Source organism: Alligator mississippiensis, chromosome 2 (assembly GCF_030867095.1).
Source record: "Alligator mississippiensis isolate rAllMis1 chromosome 2, rAllMis1, whole genome shotgun sequence".
Taxonomy (NCBI): Eukaryota; Metazoa; Chordata; order Crocodylia; family Alligatoridae; genus Alligator; species Alligator mississippiensis.
This window is the reverse complement of record NC_081825.1, coordinates 105,532,642-105,546,717: the sequence shown is the minus strand read 5'-3', so window position 1 is coordinate 105,546,717 and position 14,076 is coordinate 105,532,642. Positions and strand designations below refer to the sequence as shown.

General features: G+C 45.1%; 1 protein-coding gene and 1 long non-coding RNA gene across 6 annotated transcripts in view; one reads left to right on the top strand and one right to left on the bottom strand.

The window, feature by feature from the left end:
- The window catches only part of ELF2 (E74 like ETS transcription factor 2), a 67,582-nt gene extending 56,943 nt beyond the window's left edge, over positions 1-10,639 (bottom strand). For 2 of the 5 annotated variants that reach the window (XM_019489762.2, XM_019489764.2), the window contains exons 1-3: positions 10,530-10,639; positions 2,236-2,459; positions 1,061-1,226 (exon numbers count right to left, since the gene is read on the bottom strand). In XM_019489762.2, the coding sequence (XP_019345307.1) occupies positions 1,061-1,226; positions 2,236-2,307 (238 nt within the window). In that variant the 5' untranslated portion in view covers positions 2,308-2,459; positions 10,530-10,639. The other 3 variants (XM_006261712.4, XM_019489763.2, XM_059722051.1) reach the window with 3 other exon arrangements.
- LOC109283673 (uncharacterized) overlaps positions 9,999-14,076 on the top strand; it is a 51,915-nt gene continuing 47,837 nt past the window's right edge. The window contains exon 1 of the long non-coding RNA XR_002090939.2: positions 9,999-10,153. This is a non-coding gene — a long non-coding RNA (uncharacterized LOC109283673). The remainder of the gene's footprint in view (positions 10,154-14,076) is intronic.

Here is a 14,076-nt window from a genome sequence, read left to right as displayed (position 1 = left end):
TCCATCTGGGCTGACGTATAGTTGAGCTGAGAGAGCTCAGTACACTTGCAGCATGCAGCCAAAGAGAGGTGCAACTGTGTTGTCACACCAACCCTGGATCCATCCCCATGCCTATCCATAGCGCTTGTGAGCAACGTAATTATTAGCCTATCAAGTACTCTGGGGCTGGTCTCTCTCAATCTTGATACCAAGAGCATACTATTTCATATAAATAATTAAATATTTATTGAAGGAGGCACTTGAACTTAAGACCAATATCAGCTGAATGCCCTTAAGTCAGATTTCTCACTCTCGCCCAATTATTTATAAAGGAGGAACTGGTTCAGACAAACTGAGAGTGCACCCTTCATAATATCAAACCGCCTAACAATTAGGTTCTGACATATTTGTTCAAGTTCCTGCTCTTTATTAAATAAAGCTGAGATTTAAACTCTGACTTTGCATGCATCAGGAAAATCCTCTTAACCACTAAGATATTCAGTGTTCTTGGATGACATTCACTCTCTCATTTCTTCCTGGACAGTTAAACCAGGTTTAGGTTCTTAACTCCTGGAGAAATGTCACAGTTCACAGAGCCAAGCAGAAAAAGGTGAATCTCCAGATAAACAGGCACCTGTCTCTAGCTAGGTCAACTACTTTTGCATCTAAGCCTTGCCTCTTCTCTCTACATCACACCTGGCTACTTTAAGCAGCTCCCTGCTTAGCTGGCTTCTGGAAACACCATCTTAGGCATTGTATGGGGACCCTAGGCACCTAACAGATTGCTAAGGATTTCATTAGTGAGGAGGGCACCTAGCAGTTAACAGTTACTGCTCCGCAATGTCTTAGTACCTTGGCTCTTGTTAAATAACTGAAAAATATATCAGGAATCCAAACCTATCCCAGCTGAAATTAATGAAAGGCCCCCACTGACTTTAATGGGAACCAGATTTGGCCCCAGGTTGGGATATTTTTCTATAGGTAAAGAAAAAGTCATGTCCCTCTGGGAATGCTAGTAGTGACCACCTGAGTGGTGGCTAGGGCAGAAAAGCTATAAAAGGTATTTTGTTTTTAAATCTACCTGTTTCCACAGTTTCGGTTTCAATTTCTTGTTCCTCTGCTACATCTTGCATCAGGTAAGTCTCGTCATCATAAACCAGGACCTGAGCAGCATAACCCTGTTCTAGTCTGGCACTAGGAACTGGTTCCACAATCACTGCTGGGAATTCAGAGACTGGGTCATTTTCCTATAGAGAGAGAAAAAGCCCTAAATATTGCACCATCAAAACCTAAATTAATCTCTCCCCCCATTTTTAATTGTTTTATGTTGTAGAATAATTATACATTAAAGTAGAACAAACTTAAAGAGACTGTTTAACGTAAGGACACTAAAGCAAAAGTCAAAATAAAGAAGATTTATCATGAAATTAAAGAATACCCTGGATCCCCTAGTAACTTCCTTCATGTTAAGTTGAACCATTTAAAGACTAGAGTTTCAATATTCCTTCCAAATTTTCTATGAAAATGTTGGCAAAGAGCATAATATTTTTCTAGCAAAATGCATTTGTATGTGAGAGGCCTTTTTTCCCCTACCCAGTAAATTTCAAGTTAATCTGTCTTAGACATTCCATTTCCTTTGTATTAAAATGCCTGTTACCCTGAACCTATCCTACAAAGACATGTTTTGTTTAAACACAGGTGTTGCCACACTGAAATAAAAAAGCCAGAACTACACAGATATTTGGAGGTAGGCACATGGTATTGACAGGATCAGGATCCAGGTATGTTATTGCATACCTAAATGGGCTAATTCTTAGTGATACTGTACATCTATAACAATTGGAGACCTGGCTTGTTCAGAACACTATAAAGCACTATTTACTGCAAGTGACATGACCATAACACACCTTCTCACTTTTAATTAATCATATTTGATATGGTTAATAAGGGGTCAGATATTTGTAAAAGCCTCTTATACTTAGTTTCATTGTCCTTATAGTATCTGGAGGCTAAAGTCTGCTTAACATTTTAAAATGGCATTTTATATAGAATTTTATTTTGTAAATCCAGCCTACTGTCCAGCAGACAGAATACAACATTCCACTTCCTCTCTTCTACAATACTTTCTAAGGAGTTTGTAATACTCCCATCAGTGACTATTAACCCATCTTACATAGCACGGTTACTGTAACCCCTGCCTTTTCATATAAGTAATAAGAAGCTAGTTGGCAAAAAAGTTCAACACAGATTTCTAACCTCCTGGTTTTTTACTCCATTGTTGTCAAACTCCAGGCCAGAGCCTCCAGTGTCAACCACTGCTGATGTCATGGTGCATTCCCTGGAGGGGCTTTGAAACGTATTGAGTGATCCCAAAGACTGTAATGTTGAAAGCCTATGGTATCAAAGGCTTAAGTTCAGAATCCAAGTAGCATGTATCCAGAAGTCTTCTTTTTTTTTCATTATACTATTAACTGGAGATACTGAAAAACATAACAACGAGAGAAAGAAAGTTATAATAAAAAAGGAAAATACAAGCATTGTGAATTCTTTTAGCTTCACACATTCTGATGTTTACATTCAATGCTTGCAATTTTTACTGTGAAGTAAATATTGCTGTCGACTACACTGCTACATCAAGAGGGCACCAGTGAACACTTTTCATCTGACAGAAGATACAGTGATGTTAGTAGTTCAATTGTGTCATATAAAAGTATTTCCAAACCAGTTTTTAATGCTGAGGGAAATGTTAATCTGCTGAAAAAGTTGGTTAAGGATAATTTAGGTATTTATCTAAATAGCAGAAGAAAAAGCAATCTACTAATGTCATAATATGAAAAATATGCCATAAATAATGTAACAATTTTTGAGAGAAAAAGTGCATGCAATTTTAGAAAAGTTTTTTTCCCAAGGTACTAGAATATATTAAAAAGATCATCTGTGACTTCAGTAAGTACTAAGATTGAAATTCTGTGATCTGGCTAAGCTGTGTTGAGCATAAATCAGGGTGAAATGTGAACAAAAGCAATATTTAGAATTTTTGGCATTCCCTTAATTCTGGGAAGACCTCACACTGGTCCATACCCCAGTGCAAGATAGAGTAGCCTTCACACTATTTACTCCACCTTGCAACTATCCCAAAAAGTGATCATTGGCAATTCTAGCAGCTGGAAATCAATGTGATTCAGGGAAATTTAGTCATGATCTATGCCAGAGGCCGCAAGAATCCCCCAGGATGACTTTGTTCTACTTGGGGTATCTGTATACAGATAGGATTGTCTAATGGTTGGATCCACTAGTTTTGACATGGCTTTAGAATACTCAACCAGTACGGACAACTCTATCACTTCAAAGAACTGGGTATTTAGCCTTTTGTTGGTTTTTTGTTTGTTTGTTTGTTTGTTTGGGGGGGGGCCTGGAGGGGAGGCTCCTTTTATGTTACTGTAATAATCAATACCTTTATGAAAAGAAAACACCTATCATGATAAAAACAAAGATTCTCTACCTCAGAAAATGGATCTTACAAACCATCCAAATAGTTCACCCCTCCCTAAAAAGACACATCTAACACAGGTTTACCACACAAACTGTCAAGTCCCGTCATTTAGGAATAAAAGTACAACGCTTCTAAAAATTACTACATAGCAATTAAGATAACTAAGACAAGTAATGAATGCACTGCATTCAGCTGCAATTACACTTCAAATCATGACAAGAAGAAGTTTGTTTGGGTTTTTTTACTTCTTCCAAGACAGTTGGAAAAAAAATTAAAATATTTGGCACAGGATGGTTTGACATGGACTACATCAATTTAAGTGTTATTTAAGTAAGGTTGTCACAACATGAAGCATTTTCTGATTCTCCCACTCCCAGACCTAGTGCAGCTGCAGAGACACTAGCAAGAGTAAGAGCACTTGTGTCAACTGGCCAGAAGTTTTAGAAACATTAATTAACAAGCTTCACTTCAGGTATAGATGACAATAGCAGAAAAGCCCCTCAGCGGTGGTCCTACAACAGTGGAGCACTGATTTACTTTATTGGTATCCACAAAATATTAGTAAGGATCGAGGGAAGAGGCAAACGGATAACAAATTAGAGGCTAGATAATTCTAGACACAATAGAAAGATCCACTCACTATTTATTTCTGAAGGGTGCTTTTTTAATTATGCCCAAAATCATGTACTCCAGTGATTCTATCAGACTAATCAATATTTGTGACATTAATCTGCATAATGAACTGCTTACACAGATGTGTGTTTACTGATAATGTCATATGCCAGAAAAGTATGAAAGAGAAGGTTTATTTGACACTACTAAAACAGCACTGTTCAGAATTAATACACTTATAAATGCTACACTATTCCTAAACATGAATCACCCTTAAGCTATGTTGCCAGGAATATTGTAAGCGAGAAGTGACCAGCTCCAAAAAGTTTCCCCCCCTCCCACCCCAAACACATTTGTTATAAGAGGAAACCTTTCTGTTTTATAGGAATGCAAAGAGTAAAATTTATATATATAAAAAAAAAAAAAGAGTTCCATATCTTACTAGTTCTATAGTCAGGAGCTGCCTAAACACTCATTTAGCTTTTGAAAAAGCTAAAGCCAATTACTACACATTCCTTAAATCCAGTTTGATAAGAATTTTGTATCCAGCCTTCCCAAAGAGGAAACAGTCATAGAATTAAACAACTAGCAATTCTTCAGAAACAATCTGTATTCATAAGTGCGGTGTTGTCAAAATTAGTTTATTGCTTCAAGAAGCAAACTTTGGCTACTTCTTTAGATTAACATTATCTCTTCTTTTAGATGACTTTGAGCCGAAACCAAATTAAAAACTCATCACCAGCTAGCAGTAATGGAGAAGACGCATGTTCCTAGAATGTGATACATGTGGGCCTAATCTTATCTCAATTATCCTCATAAGTAACTCCACTCAGATCAATGTATTATAACAGAGATCAACCTGATCCAAGATCTTGGACTATGCTCCAATATAAATGCCAGCTGTGAAAAAAACCCAACAGTCATACGCAGATACTTCAGCAGAGACAACAATATAGGCCAGTCCCTGTTAGGACAACAATATAGGCCAGTGAGCTGTTGAATGCATTCTATGAAGTGCCAAGGGATCATCTACCCGTTTAACTGTGTGGGGACTGGAACCTATATCATTATAATTAATACAGCTCACTGGTAAATTAAACCAGACCATGTTGCAATTCTGCTCCATGAAAATCTCTATGGTGTTCAGGGTCCCTTAGCACTCTCTACAGAAGTTGTTCAACATCTTGCAAGCGAGACTGGCTCACATTGTAATTCTATCTATTTTCTTCACAGAACTACCTTGGTTGAGCAACCATGTTGGCTTTTTTGCCTAAATGGCATTATATTAAAAATGAAATGTATAAGTTATCTTCCATACTTGGATAAAAAGTGAGAGTTCATTCTGATATCAGTTTTCTTGGTAGCTAATCTTAACCAAGATTTAAGCACTGGAAAATCCTTATTGTGTCCTTGCAGTACTCTGTGCTGTTTTTCAGTAGTTAAGTCATCATAATAGCAGCAAAATAAATGCAGCATAAAAAAATAATTAAATCAAGGATATAGCTGTCTTGCATGTACCTGAGAGTGAGGCAGCTGGGAAGCTTCCAACCAGTAATATATAGTGGGACCATGTACATCTTTTCACAATGCAGGTTCTGCTGATATAAAAGGCTGTCCTCCCACTGCCTTTCAGACATAAAAGATTGCCTTAAATGAACACTTCAAACTGTGAAAGGAGAGCCAGGAATGATTCTTGGTGTTTCTCAGAGGGCCCTCTACCCATAACAGCAGCCTTGAAGTGGACAGCTCCTAATCCAATTTACTAATTATGCAGTTTAGCACAGTACAGTTAAATTATAAAGTAGGTTCAAATAGCTCCTCCGCACACAAGTGGTTTATGAATTTAACTGATATGTAGATAAAGTAACATTATAAACAAAAGCAACAGGCAAAAAAAAGTACAACCAGTGTTGTGTTATGGAGCTAAATGATGTGCTTACCTAATGACATATACATAGAGTACATTATTTTTGTTTGGTTTCATGCATCATAGAATCAGACATGTAGGGCTGTAGGTCTAGTCCAATGCCCTGCCTGAGGCAGAATCATCCCTATCCAAAACATCCTATACAAATCCATAATCTAACTACACAACTGCAAGACATCATGCCCTAACCTGCCACAGGTAAAGTAGGGAGACCATGGCAGCCAACATCTTGCTTCTGTAAAACGTTGTTAAATACACACACAAAGAGATTCCAGATAAAAGGGCAACACCCTGCTACAAAGACAGGCAAAATCCCCTACAGTCCGTACCAATCTGACCACAGGGTAAAATTCTTTCCTGACCCCAAATACAGCGATCGGTCTGATTTCTGAGAGAAGGGGCAAGATCCTCTATCCAGAAACCTCCAGCTTGAAGTATTACATAGGAACCCTGGTCATGGACCAAGGAGCCTACTGTTGAATGTATTGAAACCCCACTCTGGTGGCTAAACACCTGGTATGTTTTAACAATCAATAATATACCATGTGATCCACTAGAAAAGCCTACATTAAAAGGTACATACCAGCCTTACTCCTCCACCCCCTACCCCACTTCCCCCATGCCATAAGAAGCCTAAATGACTACTCTGTTGGTTTGGTCCTATCAAAGTAACTAATGCCCCTCTCAAGGTGGCCTTCAATGAAGGTGGAAGTAGAGATGCAGGAATAAGTGGCCTGAATGAGACTGTCTGGTGTCAATCTCCCTTCTGACTCCAGAAGCACATGCCCATCCTTATGGAATCCAATGTACAAAAAAAAAAAATTCTACACCTGACTCCCACTAACCCTTTGATGAGCTGATGTTATTAAATGCTTATCTACCTGTCTTTATAGCTATAAGGGCCGTCTTCAGAGATGTCACAAAGAACACAAAGAGCATGAATGGGGGATCCCGTGATCTTTATTAGCATAAAGGTTCAGAACTGACAACAGAAAAGTAAGACAAGATAAATGAAAACAGGTCTGCATTCCAAAGGGTGAAAAGTTAAAATTGTAGTTGGTTTGACTGACAACCGAGAGATGCATAGAGCTGTTTTTAAATGAAGCAGAAAGGCCAAAATTAAGATGCTGGGCTGTTAGAGATGTGCATGCATCCCAGATGAAGATTATTCTTCTGTTTCGTTAAGCCAGTTTTCTAGGTCCAAGGCTTCCTGGTTTTCAATAGAATTTGGGGATTTCAGCAGAACACTCAGAAACACTCAGTAGCACCCCCAAAAATTCAGAAAGCAAGATGACATTTGCCTGGAGGAAGACTTAGTCCTATTTAGAAAGCACTGAAAGATGTTAGTCTTTCTACAGACAAGAAATAGCCATACTGGATCAGATCAGGGAGACCCCTGTTCCAGTCCAACATCTGTCACCAAGAATTGCAAGTACTAGTACTTCAGAAGAAGTAGCAAAATCTCTGCAGTGGGTACTCATGAGATACCTGACCACAGAACGTTTCCCTCCCAATTCTCAGTAATTAAAGGCTGGCCTAAGCTCCAAAATAAAATGGTTTATGCCCCTTTAACAACTTCTGTTAATATTTGCTATTATAAGGTTCTGTGCACTCTGTAGCTTAAAGTGGATAGCGTATTCCCCCCTTTCACTCCATAAACTTCATGCATGCCATCCTGCTATCCTTCTCCATTTAAGGGACTCCCCAAATCTTCCCCTGCCTAGGGATAACCTTCCTCTATGACCTCCATGTGAGTGGCAGAGTGCAGCCCCATAACCACTTCCCTGGACACCTCCATTCCCTCACATGCTTTGCGGTGCCCCTCTCTTCCATACCAGCGTCTAGGATAAGGTTCTGTGTATCCTTATTCCCTACCTCTATATCAGGGGATCTGTGTGCCCCCTAACAACAAGGGAGGGTCTCAACCTCTTTCCCGTCTCCACCTTCAGTATTAATTTAATCTGAATACAATATTTATTTTAAATACAGTTATCACGCCCTCTTAAAGGTAAATAATCCCAAACTTTACAACTTTGGTTTCATCCTGTATTTCTTCCACATACTGATCCAAACTCACTTCCCTTCTCTAAGCTCTCTCTAAAGTAGCACCACCCTTTTATACTGGTTTTTAGTATTGCTTCATATCAGTGTGGTATAAAATGCTAAGATCACAGCATCAATACCTGCATTTCCAGGACCAAGGAAACATCTGAACTTATTTGAAGTTTGTTTATTAGAATGCTGTCCTTATGTTGGTTTCTGTAAAAGTCAGATTTCCCAGATATTAGTAAAGCTACATGCATGTCTTAGTCCTGATTTTGAGCTATTCATTTTGGACTAATTAAGGCACTTCCAAAGATGTATGTTGCATGCGTATAACAAGAAATCTAGACCGGATATTTTTCTGTAAAAAAAATTACTATAGCCCTGATAGTGGAAACACTTAAAGGCCAAAAACAAACCCCCCAAAAAATAACCAGTAGATGGCACAGAATAGTCCTGATAGTGAAAACACAGAAAGCCTGCTTTGACTACTATTCAACACCCACCAAACAAGCCAAACACAACCCCAAAAAAATAACCATTAGATGGCACAAGGCTGAACATAGCACCAGCCGTTGCTGAACTCTTCACAATTACTTTTTAACTCTTTAAACCTCCTAAACAAAGATAGAACTAAAACAAAACTGCTCAGATACCATTCCAAAGACCTTTAATGGAGCAGCCCTTATCTTTCCAAAACATGCACTAAGCTCAGTGCTGTGCCATCTAATGGTCATTTTTTTTTGTTTGTTTTTGGCTGTTTTGGCGGGTGTTGAGTAGTCAAAGCAGATGTTCAGCGTGTCCACTTTCAAGGATATAGTAAGTTTCTGATAGCAAAGTATCAGACTTAGAATTCTTGATGTACATGCCTGATGTACAACTTTGAAAGTACCTTAATTTGTCCAAAACAAATAGCTTGAAGTCAGGATTGAGATGTGCATGGAGATATGTACATCTGGAAAACCTGACTTACAGGAAACCAGCACAAGGACAGCATTCTAATAATCAACCTTCAAATAAATTCAGATACTTCTTTGGCCCTGAAAACACAGGGACAGATGCCGTGATGTTGGCATGTTGCACCCACACTGAAATGTGGAAAAATAAAGGAAACAATTATGTGACACTCCAATCTCTAGATGCAAAAAGTGATCACCAACATTACTGAGCTAAGATGTGTTATTAGAATCACAAAGAAGCAAGAGCTGGGATGAGAAAACATTTCAGAAACAGGTCACACTTGTGGAATAACAATAATGATAATAATAATAACAATGACACGATAGGAAACAAAAGGATTAAGAAAGAGAAGAGGGAATAAAAAGTGATGGCAATGATAATAATAATGTGACATAACAGAATTAGAGAATATGAGGGTTGGAAGGGACCAAAGGAGGTCATCTAGTCCAGCGTTTCTCAACCTGTGCATCGCAATCCAAAAGTGGGTCACAACAAACTTTAAAAATGGATTCTCCTTTAAAGGAGAAAAAAAACCTGTGGGAAACTGTGGCTTTTCCCTTGCAGGCTGGCAGACTTCCAGCCTGCCGGGGGCTGCTCAAGAGCCCCCCATGTCCCACACACTGGGGGCCTGGGGGCAGCAGATGGCACTGGGGGCAGCAGTGAGGGGCACTGGGTTGGGGCTGGTTGTTTACATCGATGTTTATAAATGCGTCTTTGTAGAAAAAAAAGGTTTGAGAACCATTGATCTAATCCAACCCCCACCTCAGCAGGACCATCCCAGACTACATCGTCCCAGAAAACAGAAGGCTTAAGAGAAGAAGAAAATTAATAGTGATAATAATACAAAATATGACAGATGCATTTTAAAGTGCCCTTTGGCATAGGCCAGCCCTTTCAGCAGCAGCAGCCAGGCAGCAACCTCCCCCTCCCCCCTTTCCTACAGCCACTGCCACCTCCCTGCTCCCTTACCCCAACCACCTTCGCGGAAAGGAGCGGTGCCCCCACCCCGCCGCCGCTCTCCCACAGACAAAGAGCGGGCAGGGAAGCGGCAGCGGGGCGCGGGGAGCCCACCCGGCTCCATGAGGCTCCGCTTCCCCTGACAGCTCCCCAGGCCCTCCGGGAGCTCCCCGACGCTTACCGTGAGTGCGGGCAGCCAAGGCGCCTCCCCCACCCCCCGGGACTAGCGCGCCGGAATGACAGCGGCCGGGCGCGGGGTCGGCGCGGGCAGGGGGGGCACGTACCAGGCTCCGCGTGACGCGGCGGACGGGAAGCACTGCCCGCTCCTCCTCCGCCCCGCGCCCGCGGCCGCTGCCAGCGCCGACCCCGCCACCAAAGCTGCTTACGGCAACCTGCTCCTCCCCCAGCGGCCCGGCCGGAGCCAGCCCACGCGAAACTGAATGTAGGGAGCGGGCGGGCAGGCAGACTCCTGTCCCCCCCAGCCCCGGCCTGACAGCCCGCCCGCCCGCCCCGCGGACTGGCCGGGAGGGGGGACGCCGGGCGGCCCCGTGCCCCTACCTGGGGAGGCGCTGCCGGCGGTGGCTGTGGCTGTGGCGGTGGCAGGAGCCGCCCGCGGGGGTGGCGGGGAGGGGGCCCAGCCGGCGGAACAGCCGAACCTGCCCGGCCTCCGCGCCTGCCCTCGCGCGTCTGCACATGCTCGCGCCCCCGCCGCGCCCCAGTGGGCATGTGCGGCCCCTGCGCGCCCTCCGCACATGCCCACTGGCCCCGTGACGCCGCTGCCCTCACCCTGCCCGGCCCCGATGCGCTCCCCCCGCCCCGCCCCGTCCTCCTCGGCGCAGCCCCGGTCGCGCGTGGGGAGAAGGCGGTGGATTTCATGCGGGGTGGCTTGTCGCCGGCCGCTTCCAGGGGGATCCCGGGACCAGCCCAGCCCGCCTGCAGCCAAGGTTGGCGCCGCCGGACGGCTGAGCGCAGGCCGCCGCCTCGTCCCGCAGCAAACCGCAGCGCCTCCGAGCACGCGCTCGAGAAGCCACGGACCGGCCCCTGTCCGGACGCCAGTCACATCTGGGGCTGGCCGGCCCGGATAGAAGGGGCCGGCCGGCCCTGCCTTCCCACAGCCCAGCTGCCTTGCCCCCTCCTATGCCACCTAGCAGCAGAAGTGGCACATAAACTGGGGCAAGTGACAGAAAACTGGTTCAACTGTGTCACACAGCAGAAGTTCCGTGCGCATTGAGAACAGCCAACACCAGTTTAAGACCAGCCTGGATGGATGTCCAGCCAGACTTCGCTGATTTAGGTTAACTCGGTTCACTGAACTTCTGTCCCAGATCCCTTCCAGATTCAAGCTAACTCACAATCCCCCACTATCCCAGGATGCTTTGCACGCCCCCCACAAATGCCCCTTGCCAGTCTGTGTAGGCCTTGGCCCAAGCCAGGGGTGGGCAATTATTTTTGCCCACAGGCCACGTAGGCGGTTCTGGGGAGCCACCTCAGGCCACTCAGCACCCCTTCCTCCACCCCACCCCCCAACAGCCCAGAGCCAGCGCCCACCACCAACATAGATTCATAGATTTCTAGAGTCGGAAGGGACCTGGTAGATCATCGGGTCTGACCCCCTGCTTCAGGCAGGAAAGAGCACTGGGGTTAAGTAACCCCAGCCAGATGCCTGTCTAATCTCCACTTGAACATCTCCAGGGAAGAGGAAAGCACCACCTCCCTTGGAAGCCCATTCCATATTTTGGCAACCCTTACCATAAAGAATTTCTTCCTTATGTCCAATCTAAATCTATTCTCCTTCAGTTTGTAGTCATTATTTCTGGTAACCCCAAGGGGTGCCCTGGTAAACAGAGTGAGTCCTGGGCCTACACCACCTTGCCTTTCTGGGCAGCCCAGGCAATGGCTTCTGGCTGCCACCACTGCTCGCCCCAGCCCCATGGTACTGGCAGGGAACTGCACGCACAGCCCCAACCCTGCATCCGCACCAGACTTGACCCAGTGGAGCAGACCAGCTCCAGACCAGGCAGAACCAGCACACAGCCCCAACCCATCCCGCCCCACACTTGCTGTGGTCCACCAACCTGTGCTGAGCAGCCGGGCAGAAACTGCTGCTCAGTGCAGAGGAAAAATGGCAACCCCCCCACTTGCTGCTGCCCTGCCAGAGCCCATGCCCAGGCTGCTCTGCTGCTACTCTGTGCTTGCACTGCTGCCCTGCTGGGCAGCCCAGAGGCAGTGGTGACAGCAGTGGAGAGGAGCGGCAAGACAGCCCAGGCACGAGCTCCAGGCAGCTGCAATGAGATGCACCTGGCAGCAGCTGTTGGGGGGTACTTTTCCCCTGCACTGAGCAGCATTTTCTGCCTGGCTGCCACTGCTACTGATGCTCAGCGCAGGCAGGTGGTACAGAGCAGGTGTGGGGTAGACCAGGTTGGGGCTGTGTGCTGGTTCCAGCTGGTCTGGAACTGATCCACTCCACCAGGCCAAGTCCACAGTGGGCACAGGGTGGGCTGGGGTCAGGGCTGTATGCGCGGGTCCCCGCCAGTACCACTGGGCTGGGCCAGTAGCACTGGCAGCCAGAAGGAGCCATCACTGCCTGGGCTGCCTGGAAAGGCAATCCAGCTGCATAGCCACCCCTGCCCTGCTGCGTGCCCAGAGGCATCAGGATGCATCACTGGTCAAAGGCATGTGGGCCGGGCAGAATGGAGGAACACGCTACAGGCTGGACAAAGTCTTTCTGCAGGCCAGATCCAGCCCATGGGCTGTATTTTGCCCACGCCAGGCTGTCTGCTCCAGCAGAGCAGGGAGGTATGCTCTAGAGCCCACCCCCCAGCTTCTGGCCTGAGCCACTGCAGGCATGTGGCTGCATTTCCACAATCAAAAGTGAATGTCTGTCACTTGTTTGTCGGTTCAATTTATGCCACTTAGACTAACCTGTGAAGATTTAATCAATTCAGCCTCAGGCTTTTTGATTGCCTGTACTTAGCCCTTCTTTTGTTTCCCATAGTTGTGGGGGAGGATAGAAGTCACAGCTGAAATCTCAGCTCCCTGCTGCCAGGATTCTGGCTCTCCCATCCCTGGCTCCTCTACCTCTTTTCTCTCTCTCATCTAAGTAGAGAGAATTGGGGCAGGAGAGCCAGGATCCAGCCAGGACAGGGAGTGGGACCCAGCAGCTACACAGTCTGACAGGCTGGTGGTCAGACTGTCCGCCTCACTCTCTGGATAGGGAGGCTGGAGCCCTGTGGGGTTCTGGAGGACCTGCATGTCCCGTTCCGCCCCGCAGTTTACATACACGTGTGACAACTGAAATGCTGCATGACACCATGGTGATGGTGTTGGCCCAGATGGTTTTACTGTACCTGGCTGGGGAGATCTTCTCAGCCTTGAATCATTTAGTGTAGTTGAGAGTGAGGGTGGAGACCTGTCCATTGCACTGCAGGGACCCCTACAAGAGTCTATTATAGCCTCCCAATGGGAGGATCTTAGCTACACATTTTTATGGTAATTGGGGATTGTTCTCCAGCTCTCCTTCTTGCTTGCTCCTATAGCCTTTTTGGCTAGGGGCAAGTGAAACTAGGGGGCATCTGAACTCCAAGGCCTCTGGGCTTGGGGGCTTGCATGTAGGATGCCTGCCATGGATTTGGGAGTATCTGAAGCTTCAAGCTAAAGGGTCTGGTAGGATACTTGCTACATGGTACCACATGGACTTGAATGACTGAGTACCACATGACTTTGCCATGTAGCACCACTGGACTTGAATGACTGAGCTCTGCTTAGCTGATAGAATTCAGAGCTAATTTGGCTATTTTGGTCCAAAACAAAAAATTAAAAAATATATATATTACCTCATTTCAAGAGGTGCTCTTTTTTGGAGCACTCCAGCTGTGGGAATGTTTCCATCTTCTTACAACAAATTATCAGTGTGGATAGCACACGGCCTTAATATCTGTTGATTTTTGGTGAGCAGTTGATAGTGAAGCAGTCCTATCATTCTCCTCTTCCCTCTCCCCTTCACTTCAGTAAACAGAACCTGGTAACAGATCTAGTTGTTTCTGTTCTTCTGCTGTGGTGCATGTTGATCAAGCTGTACTATTGATCATTTCATTTGTTATAACCA